We start from the raw sequence: 21856 nt of genomic DNA on the forward strand, positions 1-21856 counted from the left end.
TGCTACTAGAAAGAGAGAACTACACCAGAAGAAAGAGATGCAATCAGACCTTATAGAGGGGGTGTGTGTGTGTGTGTGTGGGTTGGGTAGGAGATTTTGGGGGCTGGCTTAGTCGGTGGAAAATTGCAGCACACGCACATTTGTCAATCGAAATCGCATGACCACGCTTCGTGTACATAGGTATTAGCAGGTCCCACCTACACACGTCATATGTATGGATGGCAGCAAATATCCGTGTACTTGGGAGGGCCAGGCCAGTAAGCCAAGTAATTATTGTTTTTCCCTCTATCACTACTCTTTGTTGCTACGAACATTTTGTGTTGCAAGCGGCGGTTAGTCAATAAATGCGCTAATTATATACAATTCGTTGCCCAGGCCCGGAATACGAACCGAAAAGCCCAGACCGAGCAGATACACAGCGAACTAAGTGCACATACAGTGGGCACTCAGGCACAAGGAATTCTTCTAGGTAGAATATAAAAAATTAAAATCCAAAAGAATGTTAATGAAAAGTAGGAACTATGATTTCTTTTCAATAAATGTTTCCCAATATCCTTTTGAAAGTAGCCACTAACTTTGGTTTTACCCGAAACAGAACTAGTTGGGAATTATAAGGAGAAGCTTAGCCAGTAATACAGAATTTAGGATTTTATTTAGCTATTTAGTTTATCTGAAAAGATCTCTATCCATTTTTTTGAAAATAGTTAGCTGAGCCTTTCCCCTATCATCAGTAATTCAGAGATTACCAAAAGCGAGAACTGGTTGGGAATTATAAAGAAATATAAACAAAGAACATATGTTATGTGTTTAAATCTTTATGCCATATCTGAACCCTTTGGCATATTTAGGAGTCCTAAATAAGGACATTATATCTCAAAGGAACTTATGGCTAAGGAAGAGTAGACGTTCTTCCTTATCGGGTGATCACTGTACAGGGGCGATGGCAGTAAACAAGGCGCGTCAGGGCAGACTGCACAACTTAAACTGCAAGTACATGCCAAAGAAGGGAACGAGGGTTTGGTGGGGGGAGGGTCAGAGAGGGAGACGGCGATAGAGAGAGCGAGTGAGAAAGCGAAAGGGGATCAGATGAGGAACGCCTGCATATGTGTGTGTTACTGCGAGAGAGCTGCTTACTTGCACTTACACCACCACCACCTCATTTGGCGCTCTCTCCCCGCTTTATTACATAACATCCTTGAACTTGAGCTGAGCTTGCCAGAGTTCCCTTTTCAAAATGCTATATGTGGGTAAATTCGTGAACGTTCTATTCTGGCAGTGGGACGCTCAGCTCCTTTCACCACACAGATACATCGTATATCCCATACATATGCAGCATTCTTCCCCTTATGGGCCCCATTCTTCCCTTTTCTCCCACAGTGGCTCGATTTCGTTTCTTCTCTCTTCGCATCGGAAGCTTTCGGGCTTTTTAGCTGCGACGACGACGACGGCTCTGCCATTTTCTGCTGGGCTGCGCGTTGGCATTGAAAGTGCGGCAGGCGAGCTGCCAACAACGCTCCATTCCCAGCAAATCCCCAATCGGAACCAGAAGAATTCTAAACGCAAACAAGAAGTACTACATATTATACCCCCAAAAAAGCCAGCAAACAATCCCTCTATTATTCGTTACCAATTAGACACGCAAATGACATCAACAGCGAAATTGAATTTGCCAAAAAACCAACCCACTCACAATGCGAAAGCGAATAACAATGCAATAATTGCAAATTAATTGTGTTCAATTCAACGCGAAGTGCTTGTCAAATTAAAAGAAAAAATGGTAATTATGACCCAAAAAAATTCGAAATAATTTTCAAATGCATTCTACTGTGTGCTGCGAGAATCACGGAAATAAAAAAACGAAAGATAGAGAGCGGAATGGACTTCAGAGAATGCAAGTGCATTTCACAACTGTTTTAAATACGTGCCCCCAAACAAGTGAGTTCTTACATAAAGAAACAACAATGCAAAAACCAATTTGAAAAAAGTCTGTGAAACTTAAAATTGAAAACTCGAAACTAAGTTCAAAGGGAGAGAAATACAAAGTGAGCAGTAGTCCTAAAAGGTGAGTAATATTTAAAAAACTAAAACAAATATTCGGGGGTGCGCATTCAGTGCAAATTTCTTATGTGCATCAATACAAATTGCACACGACTTAGCGCTGAAATGATTTCTGTTGCACCCCTTTGTAAATTTCGTCAGCCAAACCTTCGAAATCTGCACTAAATCTAGGGTTTTAGGAAAGCTTTTCCACCCTTTCTAAAATATATTATAAATTGATCTGAATATTTTGAATAGATACTTCATTTTTATATCAATATCTAAATTACTCAAGTCGAAATCCAATTTAAAATGTCAAAGTATGCACATTCGCATTCCTTGCTGGAGCTTCCAAAGCTCTGTGGAGCTTTTCCTAAGGATCAAGGGATGAGGATCTCGAACCCCCGAACCCTTGAAATTGTTTTTCATCGTTTTGTTTTGTTTTGCTTCGGCTAGAAAAGCGTCGCAATAAAAACAGGAATCCGCAAAAAGCAAAAGTGAGTTGCAAACACAGATAAAAAGTGCGCAGATACAGATACATTTTAGGGATGGCCTGGGAAAGGGGAGGGAGAATAATGAATGAAAGAATGGTAGAGTGCAGAGAGAGCGAACGCGGAGAGAGCGGAGCCAGTTTGAAGGCCATTGCGGAGAGAGTCACATGTGCTTTTCGGGTTTTCGAGAGGTGTGTGGGGCAGTAGGGCAAAGAAGGAGACTGCCCAAGAGCAGGCCCAAGAAACAGGAACAGGAAGAATCGAAAAACTTGACGAAAGAGAGCTCCGAAGAGAGAGTGTTCTCTGGCAGATAGAAGCTCTGCCGGCGCCGACGTCGGCAGCGGCAGAGGCGAGAACTTTCCATGGCTGACAAAAAAAAAGCGGCGACATTAAACAGCGGTACCTTCAACCGATCACATTTGCCTTTGAAGCAAGCCATTGAATAATTCATTAAATAATAAATACAAAAATATACCTTTGGAAAATCACAACAAATTTCGAAAAGGATTAAGTGCTTATTCCTTGGAAATCTTTCCTGTTGGAAAAATATGTCTTATTAGCCCGGAAAACAAATCAAAGTGCATGTTAGAGAACACAAACGTATCGACAAACACACAGACAAAAAAGAAATGTGGCAGAAAACAACAGAATGTGAGTAAACTGAATTGCGTCGTAGTTAACATTTTTTTGACGGCGTCATCAAAGGCAATCTGCCACCCCCGCCAACCTCCCTTTCACCCACCGACGTTGTGATTGCGGAAAATACAGTCAACAATTGCTAAAAGCTAAGTTTTACAAACAGAGGCGCACCGGAAAGGGGTTAAAATGTTTTTAAGGGTTAAACCCATCTTTAGCGTTCATCTTGTTTTAAAACAAAACTTTTCCAACTTAAGCTTTTCTAACCCAATAGTGTTAGTGGTTTCTAGTTCTCTATAAAGTAAACTGTTTTAAGAAGATTCTTTCTTTAAAATAAAAAACAAACCCCTAAGATCTTACATCCCCCTTTTAAATACCAAAGCTTACGCCCCTGTTTGCAAAAATACTCTCTCTCTTTCGCACGCACACCATGGCACTCAATATGTTTTGGCCATCTCTCTCCCAATCATTTGTTTTTCCTGCCCGGAATTTGCAGAAATATCAAAACTTATTTATAACATAAACAACACGAATTAAGCCAACCAAGAAAAAATACATAATCGCGAAAAAAAGCCACAGCAGCAGCGAAAATAAACAAAACAAATGCGAAAAAGCTTATAAACAGTTCCGTTTATACATATATGTGTGTGGAACCGAACGAAACCTATTCGGAATTTGGCCAAAGGGAATTATGATTCTCAGGAACTTTGCGCGAAATTATTATGGCCATTTTGTTTGTCAGCCTCCCAACTTGTTTATGACTTCACTCGCCACCAACAATTAGAAACTCATTTGCTGGCAATTGTCGCTAATGGAGAATGCGAACCGAGAAGATTTGCTCTTAATATAAGCAAATGAAAAAATGGTAAGGGGTTACAGAGACAATATACTTGGCAAGTATTCTCTCAAGGGTTCCAAAGATGGTACCTTTTTTAAGATCAGGAAAGTTCCTATACGACCATTGTTAGTACTAAGACATTACCATTTCAGAATTTTTACTTAAACAAATGCATTTAAGGTTACTTTCTTGCATTCCTTCGCATGAACCTATAAATACAGCCCTTGATAAAATAGTTGTAAACTATAGATTGCATTTTTAAACATAAAATAAAATCAGAATGTATATCAAGGTCAGGAAACTACTTTTTAGCTCTGTCTTTGTTCTATGAAATAGGTCAAAAGATCATCAATAGATTTCCTTATTAAAATCTAAAATGAATATATCAATCTAATGGCCCATAAAAACTGTGTTTATTACTAAACCGTTTACAGAACTACTGAGCGTTCAGATAAGTCTGTAGTTTTACGACCAGCCAGTCAGCCTGTTGATTTCCGATTGCATCACGTGTCATCAGCAGATCAGCGCTTCTATATTCTATACGTATCCCCAACCAATGTACAGATGTTGTACGTATATGTGTGACTCAGATTATCTACTGACACACGATCGGCCGAGTGCGGTAAACAATTCTGTGAAATTGTAAACTGACGTTCGCCCAGAAAGGCAGCACTCAAAATACAGCTATGCGATGCAGTCAATCAAGATCCAAGTGCAATTTCTCCGCCCCTCGGTGGAAAAACCACAGCAAAACCAACCCACACAATGCGATATTTTTGTGTTTTGTATCTGAACTTGACTCGGGTTTAGCTTTGCGTGCCGCTTTTGTTTGCACAAGATACAGATACGGGCTCATCGATGTGTGCATCTGCATACGTGTGGGTAAATGGGATTTCGAAATTCGTTTACGTAACTCTCGCCCCATCTCCGCACGGCCCACACTCATTTCGGAATTACGGAAGCCAGGTTGGGGCTGGGCAGGAAAAGGCATCTTCACGGCTACACAGAAAGTAAATGTACTAGAAAATGGTCTGTGAATCGATGTTATGACAGATATGGGATAGTAATATCGAAGTGGTGAAAATTATAACATTTCTGGAGGTGTGTTCTTTCAGTTCCTATAAGTCATGAAGTGTATTATATTTTCATCAAAAAGTTAACCTTTACCTTTTAGTAACTTTAACTTCAAGTATATTTATCTAAATGTTTTATCTCTAATTAAACTTTGCTATAATATCTAAAAATAATTTGTTTAGATTCAAATTGAAGGAATACTTTTAAGTTCTAAGCATTTTGGGTGGACTTTATAACGGGTAAATATTATTTTTGATCACATGGCGTATGCGTAATTTTAGTAAAGTTGGTCAAAAACCTAAAAAAATATACCGATTTGTGAAATAAATTTGTTCACTTCAAATTAATATTAATAAGCTAGAACTTAGCAATTGTCAACAGTTTTCAATACGTGGTTATTAAACTAGATAATAAAGTTTTAGATAAAAATTAGGCTAGTTAAGAACCATTTTGTGATAAAAACTATCCACTTTCAAGAGAAATCCCATTCCGAAATAATCTTTATTCCAGGAATAACCTTTATTTATGGGGTTTTCTTGCGGTGCACCCTTTTAATTGCCCCGTGGCGTCATTTGGAACCCAGAATTTGAGACTGTATGGATGGCATTTGGGGATGTTGATAGGAGAGCTCGTGTTTTTGGGGGGGCGGTACCGAAACGGACAGTCCAAATAGGGTTAGAGGACGATGATGACTCGGCCCAGGTGTTCGCCGTATTACGTATGCATCGCGTAAGCTGCAGTTCAAAATGGGCAACGGAAAACGAGAGAGGGGAAAAGAGGCGTAAAGAGAGAGCGGCACACAAAAGCTCTGCCGACGTCGGCAGAGGCGTCAGCATCTCGTGCTTACCGTTCGTTCAGTGTGTCGCTCTCTCTTCTCTCCGCCCCTGTGTGTGTGTGTGCGTGTATGTGTTTCAAGTTCAAGGTTAAGATACTAGTTGTACATACAGCACTTAGGCCGCGAGTGCGAGCGAGCTGGCAACACGTAGTTGCCATAGAGCTGTGCTGTACCCATGTGCATTGGTGTTTGTGTATGTGTGGCAAACCAGTTTGGCACGTTTCAGTGCGAGAAAGAGACGCCTACACGTGCGGCGGCAAACAAAGAGGAAGCAAAGACAGCACAAAAGGCAAAAAGCAGAAGCACCAAACACAGCGAAAGCAGAGGCGAAGAGCATAAAGAGTAAGCCAAAAAGTGGCGGCGGCAAACATTCACTGGCAAAGAAATAAAGTGCCAGCAAACATCGTTCGCTCTCTGTCGCACGCGCACAGTGAAGCATCAGCTACACAGAGCGAAAATTTAAGCATATAAAAATTAAAAATTAAAGAATTTAATATACCATTTAAACTAGATTTAATTGTACACAACTTAAGAGTGATATTATGAAATCGTTTTTAAAATCGTAGGGGTGCAATCAAATTTTACTTTTTACTTAGTAAATTAGAAAAAACAATTCAAATATTTTTTTTGATTATGTTATTAAGGTTTTTTTTCAGTGTAGCTGATAAATTTTTGCCGCTCGCTTGCGACACTTATTCGCACTTATTATTGCTCTATGCGTTTTGCCTCTCAGTTTTATTATCTTTCACTTACACACACACACGCGCGGTACACCCGTGGAGCTTTAATTGAATTGATGTTGATGATTACGCTGAGTGGCGACTGCAATCACCCCCCACCCCCTTTCGACCTGTCTGACTACCTGCCAAAGCAAAACGAGAATTCTGCTGGCCATTTAATTAATCGCCAGCGTGTTCTTACTTAATGGACTCGTAGCTCAACAGTAAACACAGCAAAAAGCTGGAACATCGATCCCCCAAACCCCGAAATTGATTCCATACACAGTGCGAAAAGTTCCACTTTCCTGGGGGAGTAATTAACTGGCCTTAACGTAAACCATAACCACAGAAGTATCTATATTTTCTATCAATATCTAAAGTTAAGTAATTAACTGGCCTTAACGTACATCATATTCAAAAAGTATAAGTAAGATAAGTTTTGGTACTTACCAAATACAGACAAATCAATGTATCTTAAAGAATATATGTTAATATCCGAATCAGTAAATAATTCTCACTAGCCCCTTGGCACATAAATAGCATATTAAACTAAATTCCATTTTGCATAGCTGCGAGTTCGTTGCACCAGCAGTGGAAAAGTGCAATTTGCAGTGTGCATTGCACTCGGGAAGACCTTGAGTGGGCGGTCATTAAAGCGAACTTTGAAAATAACATTATATTTTCCCCACTATTTATGCACTGGGGTGAATCACTCTTAAAGGCAGGGGCATCGAATGCTTTAGGTTTGGCCCATTAGTTAAGCTAGAGAACTACAGCCCCAAAGTAAAAAATCGAATATGGCATAGTATCTATACGAAATTCCATTTATCATTGCAGTTTTCTGTGGTATAATTAGAACTATTCATTTTATGGGTATTTGTAAAAGTTATCAGCACTAAAATCAAATTAGTTTCTAACATAAAACTCCCAGCGACTGTTAAAGGTAGATAGATTTCAATAGGTGTTACACCATATTAAGTGTATAGAAAAAGTACCACTATAGAAAATACCATAGGGGTATTATTAAAAAAGATATTATATTTACACCTACACTTAAACAAAAAAAAAGCAATTAAATATTTATAGTAACGCTTACAAAAGTCTAAAGTTTTTTATACCTAACCACCCAAGCTTTTGTCTGTCCTTAGTAAACTTATTAGGTAATAAACCCAATGGAAATCCCTATAATCTCAGAGAATTTCCCAGTGTGGTATGTCCAAATTCCTGTGAAAATTGCTCCCTCATAAAATCTGCAAACGAATGGCAGATCGAAATGTTTGTTTATAGACGGACCAATGGCCAGCGCCTTTCAAATGTGTATGCTGCGGAATCGATAATCTTAGCCTGCATTTTATCGATGGTCTTCTAAACAAAAAAAATGTCTTTGTTTGTTTATTTTTAGGGTGGCGAGCTGCGTCAGCATGGAAATTTAATTAGCGACAGTTGAGTTCAGCTGAGCAGCGTTAAGACGCGCGGATTGCCACACCCCCAGCAACCACCCACCGCCCACCACCCACTCGACCACCCAAAAACAAAAGAAGAGGATTGCGATTTCGTTGATTTTTGCATGACGACAGCAAAAAGCGAAAAGGCGGAACAACAATCGAAATGCAACTGCACGCGTGTGTGGGTGTGCGAGCGAGGCAGCCTATGCAAAGCAGACATGCGCTCTCTCCTCTCAGCGCAGCGACTTGAACTTGAAAACTTTTTACTGCCGGCAAAACGGGAGAGGCAGTGCAAGAGAGCCAAAGAGAGGTATGTATGTGTGTGTGTTGTTTTTGCCATTGATTAAGTTAAACAAAAACCAAATCAGAGCAGAGCGCAAGCTTCGCTCTCCGCAGCTTTTGTTTTATGGCGAAAATGCGAGAGAGCGCAGCTTTTGCGTGGGCGGCTTAAGGCAGCGCAGTCGGCGTCGCTGTCGACGTCGCCCAACTGTTTGCTGTTTTGTTGTAGGCACATACTGTTGCATACTTAGGGGGATAGGATGGGAAGTGGAAGTGAAAATCGAATGAAAAGCGGGCTGGAAGAGCGGGAAAGCGGGGCGGGAGTGGGAAGTGGGAGGCAGTGGAAGGCGGCCGCGACCTCCACCTGTGCGAGCCCAGCTGCAGCTTCACTGCTGGCCAAGTTTATTCGGTGACGAGCGGGCGACCGATGAGGTCAGCATCACGCATACGCCTAGTTATCCCCCGTACTTACTGTATCTGTGTGCCTTTGTGTCTGTGTCCGTGTGTGTGCGTTTGCGGTTCGTTCCAAGTTCATTTTAAAGGCGCGTCGCCCTAATGGCAAAATCAGGTGTGGAGAATTGATTAGCACAGCCCGAAAATAGGAGAGAGAGAAAAAAAACCCAAACAATATGGTGTGTGTACTTACATAAAACCCAACTCAACTGACGCACGCCAGCATATGGCAATTAAATTTGAATAATTAAGCAGCTAAGAACGACACGAACCGAGCTCTCTTCCAAAAACACACACACACACAACTGGCATTTTTGTCGTATGCAACACTCGTTGTTGTGGTTGTTGTTGCTATCTTGCACCTTGACCTTTCCACACCCAGGCAGCAGTACGCGTGGGCAGTTCTCGGATACACACGCCCCTTTCCGGGGCACGGGGCGTAGATACATAGATACATTCGCTTATATAGAGCAACCCACAAGTCGGCTGGCAGCTGTTGGAGCCGAGTCCAAGGAGACGAGATGCAGGCCAAACACACTTCGGTTATCCTTCTGAAAAGAGGTCCAGTTGGGCCAGCGAGAAGTCACAGATGGCACAAGTGCAATAAATTGTGTTTTAAATGTCAGGAAAAGTGCTGGGGATAACACAGTTCAATAGGTGCAAACGGGTGTTATTAGTTACTATTATTAAAAAAGTATAATTAGCTACAGGAAAAATAATGTTAGTACAGTGGATATACATTTAGTGTCATAGAAAAAAATAATATTTAATAATGATAATAACAATAATAATTAAAGTTCCATTTTAAATATTGCTTTAATACAAGGAATTAAGTTTTGTTCAAAATTAAGATGGAAATTAAAGATATTAATAAAATTTAAATGTGAAAGTACAATGGCTCAAAGAATTTTGTCAGGCTTGGTTTATTGGATAAAGTTTTTAAATTTAAATAACGTTAGTATAAGACTTTTAAAAGTTCATAATGCGATTGCATTTAATTGTGAATTTTAAGCACTTAGGTTTTCAGAAAATAAAATAGTCAATACAAATACTTAAAAAAAATAAAAAAAAATGGTATTTGGTGCCTTGCTTTAAGATACTTTAATATGAAATATATATCCCATTTAATGGGGACTTGTTAGAGGAAGCAAAAGTAGGTAGGAAGTATATAAAAAAAAATATTCGGTATATCGACATGAAGAGTGAAAAAAGTGCAAATCAATAAGAACATTCTATAAAAAAAAAACCAATTAAAAACGGAAAGTGTGCCAAAAGTCAATTATGTACCAAGCGTGCATAGCAAAAGTGCAGCAAAGCAAAACTCCTGAGGAAACTTCAACTGCAGGTGAAGGAAAAGCGAGAAAAGCGAGAAAATCGGTTCGTGTCCCTGCTGAGCTTTCCGCGAAAAGCGACATTTCCATATGCAACTGCCATTGGGATACACCCTGTGCTCGCTTTGAATGAATTGCAAGCAAGTGAACACAGCTGGTGGTATCCAGTGGCCGTTACGCATCCTTGCAGCTCCAGAACCACCAAGGATTCTCCCCCATCTTCAGAGCCCGGGTAAGTTTATCTCCAGATCTAACAGTTTCCTGCTCAGGACAATACCATTTGTTTTGCAAGTCCAATTTATCAATAATTTTCATTTCGTTTAATTGTTTCTTACATTCCGTTACGAACCTAATTTTGCCATACTAAAATGATGTTCTCTTAGCCATAAGCTTCAGTTCGATTCAACAAAGTATTCATTTCTCCCCCTAAAAAAAATATACAAAAAAAGAAAACAATGAAAAGAGATAAATTGGAATTTGAATAAAATAATCTTAAGACTTAAGAATCGTTTAAGAAAATAATCAGTGAGAAGACAAAAATTGCATATGATTATATTCAGCATTTTCTTGTTACACATTCAGAATGTTTATAATTTCGCTTTTCCGTTAGCATTGGTTTTTTTTTAACGCTTGCTCCGATTTTCTTTTTAATTTAAATGTATGCATTTTATCCCCCGCTACGCACATCGAGGGGTTTTCGGGGCTTTGGGGGCTTTGGGGCTCTGGGTCTGTGGGTCTTTGAGGTGCGATGATGGGCGCATCGAATGCAACGCTCTGAAAACTCTTAAAATCATTCATTATGCCCCGCACACAAAACGCAAACCGTCCGTAGTAATGAGTGAAATTTCAGCAATGGCCACAGCAATCAGCTTTAGAAATCGCTGGCATAAACAATTAAAAAGATGTTCATGCTGCAAATTGATTTCGCCTGTGATTTATACTCGTGTATATATTTATTTTCGACCGATTTTTCTCTGTATTTCTCTGTTTTTCTGATTTTCACCCAGTCGCGTGCACTTGCTGCAAAACGAAAGCCATTTGGCATTTTCTATTTTCGTTTCGCTTCGGTTTTTTGGCTCAAACACTAGCACTGGTACTAGATGCGAGGCGTTGCGAATTGGCCAAGAGTTCTTGGTCCAAAAGAAGAACTGCAGCTGTGCAAAGGCAACTTGGTGACATTATTTCGACATTTCGACACTTTTGCATTTCAAATGACCGTCAATTATCCTTTGTCGACACTCCCCTTTGTCTTTGTTCTCCTTCTTTTTTCCCCCCTGAGGTCAAGGAAAACGAAATTGATTTTCTGCCCGAGCGAACAGTTCTCCTTTCTCCCCCGTGTTGATGGTATAAGGTATGTGGGTATGGTATACTATATGGCATATGGTACGTGTGCATTTAAGAGTCTCTTTCTCTGCCCGAGTCTTATGCAATCGCTGGGTTCTATCACTGCCATGATTTTTTCGGCCGAATCGCAGTGTAAAATCAATTTTAACCCCCGGGGCTAGAAATACCAATTATCTAGAGGGTAATTAAAGCAATGGAGTGTGCATTGTGCTCGACGCAGTTTCGCCTTCGGTGACCTCATGACAGGTTCTATGATGAAATTAGCTGCGATTGAAGTGCTCGCATATAAAACGCCATCAAATTCAATAAAAACTCGCACTCAAATGGTAGACAATGGCTAAGCGTTACGGCTTACGCAATCGAGGGATATAGAAATCAAGCTTTAGTCGATTTTATCATCGGAAATAACAAGTTTACGGGTCGGCCAATTAAATCATTATTGGACGGGGTACGATAAATGTTATAGTCATCACATTTATATTTTTAAGTGAAATGGAATTGCATTTTTGTTTCAGAAATGTTCTACGTCCTCATAAAGCTTAAATTAAATAGTTATATTCCTTAGTCTTAAAGTAAAAGGGTTTATATATATTTATTCGTTATTTTCATGATTTTTTTTAATCCTATTAATAAGAATTCTTTGGTATGATCCTTTTTCCAATTCATTAAATTTATCTTAGACTTTCCTCTGTATTTTATAAGTTACATTTCATCCATTAAAGTATTTACTTGTAAGGATAAAGATTGTTTAGGTGTAATGATGGTCTCCTATGAGGGTTTTTTCTCCAATTTTTTAAAAACATTTATAACATGCCTTGTTTTTATTATCAAAGTATCATATTTTTAAAATACTGATAAAATTGAATAGAGGGTTTATATGAACTTTTAATGTAATTCAACCTGTCAGCTCAATATAAATCACTCAGTTCCCAAGATCGTGTGCCAGCTCTCGTTTTATCGAAATAATATTATAATGACAGTGGGGCACTAATCACACGAAATGCTGCAGGTCGTGCATGACGAGATTAACAATTCCGATAGCAGCTGTTGGAAAAGCGGAATTTTCAATTTAAGGTTGACCTTAGAACAAAATTTGATCGATAATTTCGCATAATTGTGGAATCTCTCTCGCGAAAAAAAAAACAACAAAAACTGTGACACATGCACACAGACGCGCACGCACACAGGCAAACATCACCTTGAACATTAAACTGCAACTGTGCGAGCGAGAAAGAGACGGCCAGCTAGAAAGAGAGTGAGAGCTGCTGAGAAGAATAGATAAAGAGAACAAGATAGTTTTTGTTTGCGTCATGTGCAACGGCAAAAGCTTTTCGTTTCCGCTGTGCGTTTACAGCTGTGCATGTGTGTGTGAGGGAGGAGAGAGAGAGAGAGCTTTAAACGAGAGCCATTGCTTTTCGCAATGGCCGAGCGTCTTAGCTTTTTTTGAACGAGCCGAGCAGCTGACAGTTGCGCTTCAGCATTAGACCAAAGTAGTTTGACTTTTTAGTTTTTAGCCGCGAAATAAAAAGTCTGTGTGTGTGCCTGGGTGTGTGTGTGTGCTGTGTTGTGGCAGCTGCATTTGCAGCGAGAGACAGAAATACATTTTGTACGAACAAATTCCGCCCTGCATTTAGTATATTTCACCTTAGAGCGTCTTTGCCACAACACACACACACTCGCACACACACACACACACTGGCAAACGAGCGACAGACACACACGTGGCCATCAAAACGGTATCGGTTCGCGTCGCGTTTGGCCTAAAATTGTAACAGTTTTCCTTTTACAACAACTGAAGAAAAGCCAAAAAGAATCGCAGCTGCAGTCGACGTTGACGCCGCCGTCGCTGCTGCTGCTGCTGCTGCTGCTGCCACTGCCACTGCAATCGCCGACGTCCGTTTCTGTTGGCCAATTGCCGTTGGCCAGCTTCAGTGTTCATTTCCCCATCGAGTCGGCCACAACGAGCGGAAGTCGCCAGGGGCAGAGCTAAATACACAGCTAAAGCGGACAGTCGATCGATCTACAGAACAGCTGATTAACTGCGATTTACCCCCCAGAGACCATAGTGTTTAAATTAACCTCATGGATTGCATAAACCTAAAACCAAAAACCCACAAGCAACCCCTTTACACTCACTTTTCGGTGGCGTATACGTAATATCAGTCGACTAGCTGCACATCTGCCATTGCAATTGCAATTCGCTGGGCATTATGCAATGCCACAACAGAGAGACACCCTGTAATTGGCAAACAACAACTAAAAACAATGGCCATGCCAACACATTCTCACACATTCTCGCTCACTCACACAGATACTAGTAGTGTTTTTTTTTTTTTTTTTTTGCTGTCTAGTCTGGCAATTTGTTTAAAACAATCAGCATGCCTTTCTCTGTCTCTCACACAGTTTTAAATTTAGTATCGCTGCATTCGCTTGTAACCCAAATTTTTCTATCTCTCTGTGCATTCTGCCATCATCTTATATAAGTGAGATGCAGATGCTCTGAAAAAAAAAAAACAAAGGCTTAACTGGGGGCACAGTGAAATCTTAATTAAAACCCCGATTTCGGCGACTTGAAAGGGTAGCTAACAGATACAAGATAGAAGATACACGCTCAGGCGAGGGCAATTAAATCCCTGGCACTTGCAATCCGAGCAGTTCGAGAGCAACAACTCACACTCGGCCACTTGACCTTGCACGGTTTCGCCATAAACCGTATACACTGCGTATACGTATGCGTGTTTGCCTGTGTGAGTGGGCAAATTGCAATATTTTGTGTAAAAATAACGAAGCGACTTTTACATAAGGCCATAAGTACATAGAAAAATACTCACCAGCACACCAACACACACGCGAATCGCCATTCACCTGCTTGGGTGTGTGCGTGTGAGTGGGCGGGTGTTATGAGGTCGATTTTTGTTGTTTTCCCCCCCATTTCGTGTGGGTGGATGACTGAAAAATGCATTTGACACAGAAAACAGGCGTGCAAACACAAACAGATATTTCCAAAGCCAATGCAAATTTCAAAACGTACAAAAGCTATGAAGAAACAGCTTATTTTGAGCAGAGAAATACGAAAGTATTTCAGTGATTCATTAAAAAAAATCCCCCTTGATTGATTTGATGTCAAGATGGATGGGGAAAAACCAGTTAGGAGCTTAAAAAGCTGATTGAAAATTTCACTAAAAACCAACTTAACATTAATATACTTCAAAATATTACTTGGTAACCCAAAGTTTGGATACATTTTCCTTCTCAAAAAATAGATAATAAATTTTTCCTTTGACTTTGCAGTCTGTTGTTCGTTATAAACACAGCTGGCAGTCTTTATAATTAGGTATATACCTTGTTTTTATAAACACAGAGCCAGAATGCTGTGAATTTCTATATAATTTGCATTTGGATTTTGGACTTTAACTGATATCAGCAGCCGGCAGCTGTTAGAACATACGTAAACCCCTATAAACAGATATCATTATGACATCATGCCAGGCGGCATTCTGTGATGGATCATTGACTATACACATATATGTATAGTTAGTCAGCTTCACTTAGGTAGGCACACAAATCGGTTGAGACTCCTAATTTGTCGGTACACCAGACTAGAATGATTAGCACTTGCTGATAAGCCAGGTCTAGCATTCCGTATTTGTTTAGAACTTGTATAAATTCCCAAATGAATCACGTGTTGTGTGGCTATTTGCTTTCAAGTATTTCAAAGTTTCGAAATATATTTCTTTAAGTTAAACGTATATGTGGAATGGTGAAATGTTTGGCTGCCTTTTGGCTAGCAAAGGCGACCTTCAGCCCGGACCGCAAGGTCGTTTATGGGGAGATGGCAATGCAGCAGCCTGCAAAACTACTCCGCATAAAGGTCGATCTGCCACCACTCTATGGCAGTTATGTAAAGGGGAAACTGGGTCAGTGTTATGACCTAGTTTCTTGAAGGCGGAGGGGTTGTGGGGTCTACCCTATAACTCACCTCCCCCCCCCCCCACCAAGTTGCAGTTTGATTAGTTTGAAATGGGCTTTTTGGCACCTCCGATAATTACAATTGGATGGGCTTCGTGACGCCGATTATTGATTTTTGTAGTCAGTCAGTAGTAGTTGGGCCGCCAGTTTATGGTCTATGTGCATGGTATATAGTATAGCCAACCTAGATAACTTTGGTACGGGTATGGGTATGGGTATCTATCGGATACACGGGGCACCATCCATGGCCTGGCTGCAGTCGTGAGCTTAGCCAAGGAGCCAAAAATAAAAATTCTCTTTGGCTGCGGGCCAAATGCAGTGCACAGTTTGTGGATTGGCAAGGATTGCGGATTGCGGATTGGAGGGCGGTTCGTTTGCAGGGTAAAATGAAAAGTGAAATGTTGCCATGCCACATAAAACGAAAAAAAAAAGTGGAAAAAAATGTAGAAAGAAAAACACGCAGAGAGAGAAAGAGAGAGAGCAGCAGCAGGGAAATTTATCTATATTTATTTGCCAGAATGCTGACATTTATTAGTTTTCCCGTTGAATCAAGTCGAATAGTGCTCCTATAAATATGGCTAAAATGCAGTAGGATGACAAATTTATGGCCCACTGCATAACTCATCTATTACCCACTTTCAATCCGCTCTGACACCCTATTTAAGCCCCCCCCCCCCTCCTTTTTTTGTTGCAAATTCAATGCACACTTGTGTGTCACTTCGCCTGCCACTTATTACATCACCCAGAAGGCAAAAGACACGGCATTTTGCCATACGATAGACACTGCTTGAGGCCCATAGTCTGTAGTCTATAGCCCATAACGATTTAGGTCAACCTGGCCTGCCAACAAATCTTCTTCTTAGTTGGTTTTATCGATGTCCTTTCGAACAAGTCGCAGTTTGTTTGTTGTTCTTCGGAAGGCAGTTTAAACTTTGATGAATTCAGTCGTCAGTTATGCCAAGAAAGTTGCTCAAAGTGTGTGCATTATTTAAATGTGTGGCAAAGAGTTTTTTGTTAAGGTTCCCAGAACAGAAATAAGCTTATGTATAAAAGGGGTTTCAGATATTTCAAGTAAAATCAGCTTGGAAATTCTAAGAAATGTATCTTTCGCTTCTCTGGACTTATCTTTTCCGAAATGCTGTCCAACTTTATTATTGTTTTGGTCAAACCTTCCCCCATTTCCCTATTTTTTCTTTCATACGCACGCAACTCAGATCTTTATGATCTTTGGGTATCACGCCTCAAATGCATGACTCAGTTCGTTTTGTTCTTTTTAAATTTAGACAAAAAATTGCCGTAAAACCAAAAGCAAAAGAGCAAAAAACAGCGTTCGTCATTAGTTGGCTGCGTCAATTGTGGGACTGTGTTATTTATAAATGCCGCTGGGGCAGCCACGTAAATGGTGACGGCAAGCGAGATAATGTTTTGATGGAATTTCTTTCCTTCCGCTAATCGTGGACACATATTTCCATATCGTACTTTGTTGCCAGGCAAACGCAATCCGTTTCCAAAAAGTAAAGAAATTGATGAAAAACGCCCATAATCACTCACAGAAATTTGTATAAATTCCGGCCAACCAGACAAGAACTACCTTCCAATTTTTTTTTGACTTGTCTGGCTGTTTTTGTTTTCCGTCTACAGATAAAGAATCGAATTGTGAGCATTCCTCGTCTTACGATTACGTATACGCAGCGTACACCGAGCGATAGGTTTTCCAAATTTGCGGGTGCCCGCGTGCTTGGGCCTACCAAATTTCATGGATGTATGAATGTATCTGTATCTGAGTCAGTCGAGTGTGTATTTAGCAGATAATAAGTGGCAGAGTCAGCGTGCGTGTTTTTCAGTTTGGGCGGTTGATCATGCGACTCGCTGAATTGAAAGGCAGGGGAAAGCTATTTCGATTTGGTACCCTACTTTGGGGCTTATTGATTTCAAGAGTCAGTTTGTTTCATAGGGAAATTGAATTTATTAGCACGAAGAATTACAAAATGTTTCTCATGCCTTAGGGCTAGGAAGCACTCTTTCGTTTTAATACCCTACTTCGTAGTATAGGGAAATTGAATTTATTACTATAAAAGAATAACATTTGTATTTGTTATGCCTTAGGATTATTAAAAGTCTTTATTCAAAATACAAAAAAATGATTTTTGGTCGAGACAATTAGACGCCCCTCTTTATAAGTCACTAAAAAAGCTATTAATAATAATAATTATTTTTTTCTTGACGAAAAATTTAATTGTCAACTACAAAAGCAGTATCACTAGGTATCGGGTTTTATTTACAATTATTAGTATAACTTACCGCGATAGCTTCAAGTTCCACCTTATTCTTTTGGCTCTGGCAATTCTTTTTCGGCCAAGTCAAACTGTAATTTATTTAAGTAGCGTTATGGCCCTCTTTTTCGGTGTGGTAACACTTCGGGTCACTTCCGGTGACGACAACTTCTTTTAAACTCTGTTTGCCGGCGGTGCCAGCTTTTATGACCCAGATAAAAGTAAACTTAATGGGGGGGGGGGGGGGGGGGGGGGGGGCACTGTGGAATCGAGGGGAACTCAGAAACCGAGGGGCCATCGGTTCATGAAGTGCTAATGAAAAATGCTCAGCATTTGCCTAATGAAATTATAACCGAGCCACTAAGTGGGCCATAAAGAGGAGCGCAGAGCTTAGCGGGGGGAAGTGGGCGATAGAAGGTGTTTTGGGGCATTTTAGAAATTTTTCATTCAGCCGCCAGGTCGACCATGTAACCCATTTAACGCACATGGAAACTAGCGATTTGACGGGCAGACGGAGGCACATTTTGTTTCTTTATTCAGTTAACGCTTTTTAAGCTCATGAGCTAGCTTTTCATTTATCAATACACCAACACACTTGCGCACACAGCGACACAAATGAACAATAATTTATTTAATTGCCCGAGCTCTTGTTCTTTCGAAATTGGAACGCACAGAACACAAACACGCGATTAAAAAACTAAATGGTTACACACATTATGAATTTTACAAGCTAAGACCGTTTATTATCCGTCAGATATTCCATACTCTATACTCTAAATGTGCATGTGCGCATTTAGATGACACATCGCGTATACGCAGTGGGTTGCTTGAATTGTGAAAATTCAGTTTTGTGCTGCTCCACTCGAGATTCAATGGCTCTTGGTTTGAGTTCTACAATTATTGTTCCTCCACTTCTTGCCTTTGTTTTGTTTGGGCCCAATGCCTGCTCAATGTTTTGGCCTCGTTTTTGGATTTATTTTGTGTTTATGCGCCACACCTACCCACCGAGAGTTGAGTAAAAAGCAGCCAAGCAAGTCAAAATTGAAGGCTGCATTGGCCAAACTGCTTCTATATATTGGCCAGAATAGAAATGAATCTCTGCTCCAGAAAGCAATGGGAACTGCTTTGATGATTTCAGTACAGCTGTTTCTTACAAAATTCGGCACTGAATTAGTTGCTTTTTGAGCAATCAGCTTATAATCGCCCTGCTTATCTTATCTGGGGTGCCAGTTTCATTCAGTTTCCGCCTCGATTTTAAACCAGCTTACATTGCGCTGACTGATGGGCCAGAACATGGAAAAACTCGGGCCGAATGACATTTGGTGACACACAAACGACTTGTATAACCGCTCGGCAATGGGCAATCAGCGATCCGCATCGACCCACATTGAACACACACCCCTCGAGGCCCCACCTATATAGTATATACCATATATATCCCCCGATCCGAGCTGATTACAGCCCCTCTTTATCAGCTGCGCACCTTGGCACCTGCTACCTCTTATCACCTGTTTCTGGGATCGGGTTCTTTAGCTCATGGTTCATTGTACTCGGTTTCCCAACACCAGTCCCATTCCCACTTCACTTTTGTTCTGCATGCGTTTGAGCTTTGTTTGGTTTTGGAGTTATGTACCCCCGTACCTTCGTTTTCGGTTTTTCGTTTTCCGTCATATCCAATCCAGTATTAGCCACCCGAAGATCGATTGACTGTTCCCATAGCTGAACCACAGAAAAACAAAAAACGCGACGATGTGCCGCCGTGCTGAACATAATTTTAGTTTTTGTTTCAGTTATACAGTAAAATATATATATATAAACGATATAACGATAATATGCATCCTCTGAAGGTTTTGGGCTGCGTGTCAGGAGTGCATTTGCACTGAAACATTCTGAAGCATGTAAATGCACTATCTGGTACGACATTCCAGAACGTACAATCTTCCCGAATGCAAGAAAATGCGAATAATATGAAATGAAATATGCAATTTTTGTGATAGTGTGACAAGAGGAGATTCTCAAACTGATTTTAAAGACTAAAATAGAATTAAATAAGTTTATCTTTAAGTTAAATAAAATATATATATATATCTGTAAGACATTGCTTTTAAATAAAGAATAAAATAAAAAATATGAGTATGAATATCTTCTATGAAGACTTGGAACTGTATATGTATGATGTGGTTTTATTTGTTTCGCCTGGGGAAATTTGCATGTCGAGGGCAGTCCGGCGATGAACTGTGGAAGGCACGGAGATGAAACCTTGGGCGGCAAGGTCTCCAAGCCACGACATCGTAGAGCTTGCGATGACCTTGAGCACTCCGGCTCTAATTGGCCCAATTATAATGATTGCAATTGTGCCACAGAGGTCTTGTGAACTAAACTTGGCCTCTACATATATTATTTATAATGAAAGGGGGTGGAATTTAGGTCTTTAGAGAGGAGTTAGGCCAGAACAGACCCATAAAATCAGAGGGTAACATTAAAAACTCCAAGAATATACCCATATAAATCGGTTAAATTTAAAACTAACGGCTAACATTGCATATTTTACAGCGCTATGATTCCGCCCACATTTGCCACGCCCCCGCTGCCGCCGGAAAAAGCTTTTGACGACACGCAACGTAGCATAAAAAGCAGCATATCGGGAAATCCCCCGAGTTTCCCCCCGCCCAACATTGGCCAGAAGGTGGCGCTCGTGGCGCCAAAAAAGCTCTACCAACTGAAGTTCGCTCTAAAAAAACATCCGCAAGATGGTGAGATTCAAGCGGTTTTTGTTCGAAATATTTAAAAATAACCGTTCCCCTTGTGTTTCGTCCATCCATCAATCATCAAGAGCCCGAACGAATTTACCAAATTAGTGCCACCACAATCAAGTAACCTCAATTGGCTATGCGCTTTGGCAGTGTGGTTAGCTGGTTGTGTAGCCAATTATTGCCGTTGACAATTCACAGCCACTATCTTCACTGCCGCCGCGACAGGCTAATGCAACGATAATGGTGTTTAGGAGGAGGTGGAAGGATATACTTGAAATCCCAGAGGAAGGACTGGTTCTGGACCCCATATCGAGAAGAACTTTGAATCCAACTAAATCACGGCGTGATCCACAACAGCTTTTCCAGACATCACTACTTCAAATAAATATGAAATATTATTTTTTAAAAATAAAGTAGAACCATTTAGATTTACCAATCCAATTGATTTTGGCATCGGTCTTGGAAAGTATTCATTTTCATAACCTTTACCAGATGGCTCTACAAAAAAAATGGAAAATGGTCAACACACACTAATTTTAAGGCGTAAAGTACAGCACAACACATCTAACAAGAAAACTATTGGCTCGTAGTTTTAGCTAAATAAACTATATAATATATAGATCCACCCGCTTACTATTTTAAACCGATCCTTGCTTGGAACATGATCACCCCGACAAAAAAGAGGATACGTTACATTTGGCAAAAAAATAAATTCGAACGTCTTTAGTTTGATGGTTTGTTTGTTTTATATATATAAATTTTAAATTAATAAAATTTACTTGCTATATTTCTATTCTTTATAAGTTCATCTTTATATAAATAATAAATTTAAATCGCACATTTTTCTCATTATATTTATATTATTACGTTTATGTTTTTATGCAGTTTTGTTTTTGTTGGATTTTTGTTTTTATTTAATTTGAATTACACAACATTATTTAGATTTATCTTTATCGGTACCATTATCTTTATCTCCATCTCCATCTTCAATGTATGTTAAAATGTGTGGTTTGCTTTCTTACATATTATTGACACTGTTCTTCCAAATAAGAGAGAAGAATTGTTCTGTTTTGCTTCATGTTGTTTGTTCTTAGATGGTTTATGGTGGCTTTACATTGTATTTATATTCCTTAGTTGGGGGGGGCTTTTATTATGGTTTCATTCGAATGATTCGCATTTCTCGATGATGTGTTCAATGCGCTCGACTCTGAACGTTACTTGTTTTAAATAATTTAAGAGTATTTAATAGAGGACTAAGTTAGTATACGCTTTGTAGGTTTGGCGAAGTAAATTATATATTTATAAAACAAAATCAAATTCAATGCGTTTCCCTTCTTGTTTGTATGAGCGAGCGTGTGTGTGGGAGTTGTGATACGTGC

At 39.9% G+C, this 21856-nt stretch overlaps 1 protein-coding gene across 2 annotated transcripts; it reads left to right on the forward strand.

Annotated features, from left to right (window-relative positions):
* The first annotated feature begins 1473 nt into the window (after positions 1-1473).
* LOC119560699 lies at positions 1474-20868 on the forward strand. Of its 2 annotated transcripts, none has more exons than XM_037874285.1 (4): positions 1474-2062; positions 8033-8385; positions 20278-20477; positions 20558-20868. In XM_037874285.1, exons 2-4 carry the CDS (start codon positions 8198-8200, stop codon positions 20599-20601), a joined length of 432 nt encoding a protein of 143 aa, XP_037730213.1. In that variant the 5' UTR covers positions 1474-2062; positions 8033-8197; the 3' UTR covers positions 20602-20868. The 2 variants fall into 2 exon arrangements, with proteins under 2 accessions (XP_037730213.1, XP_037730214.1); XM_037874286.1 differs by lacking the exon at positions 1474-2062 and adding an exon at positions 2577-3179.
* The last annotated feature ends 988 nt before the right edge of the window (positions 20869-21856 follow it).

Source organism: Drosophila subpulchrella, unplaced genomic scaffold (assembly GCF_014743375.2).
Source record: "Drosophila subpulchrella strain 33 F10 #4 breed RU33 unplaced genomic scaffold, RU_Dsub_v1.1 Primary Assembly Seq354, whole genome shotgun sequence".
NCBI lineage: Eukaryota > Metazoa > Arthropoda > Insecta > Diptera > Drosophilidae > Drosophila > Drosophila subpulchrella.

Coding starts and splice junctions, on each gene's coding strand:
- LOC119560699 (XM_037874285.1), top strand. CDS start 8,198: ATGACGACAGCAAAAAGCGAAAAGGCGGAACAACAATCGAAATGCAAC. Junction 8,386..20,277: donor TGCAAGAGAGCCAAAGAGAG/GTATGTATGTGT, acceptor CATATTTTACAG/CGCTATGATTCCGCCCACAT. Junction 20,478..20,557: donor AAAAAAACATCCGCAAGATG/GTGAGATTCAAG, acceptor TCAATCATCAAG/AGCCCGAACGAATTTACCAA.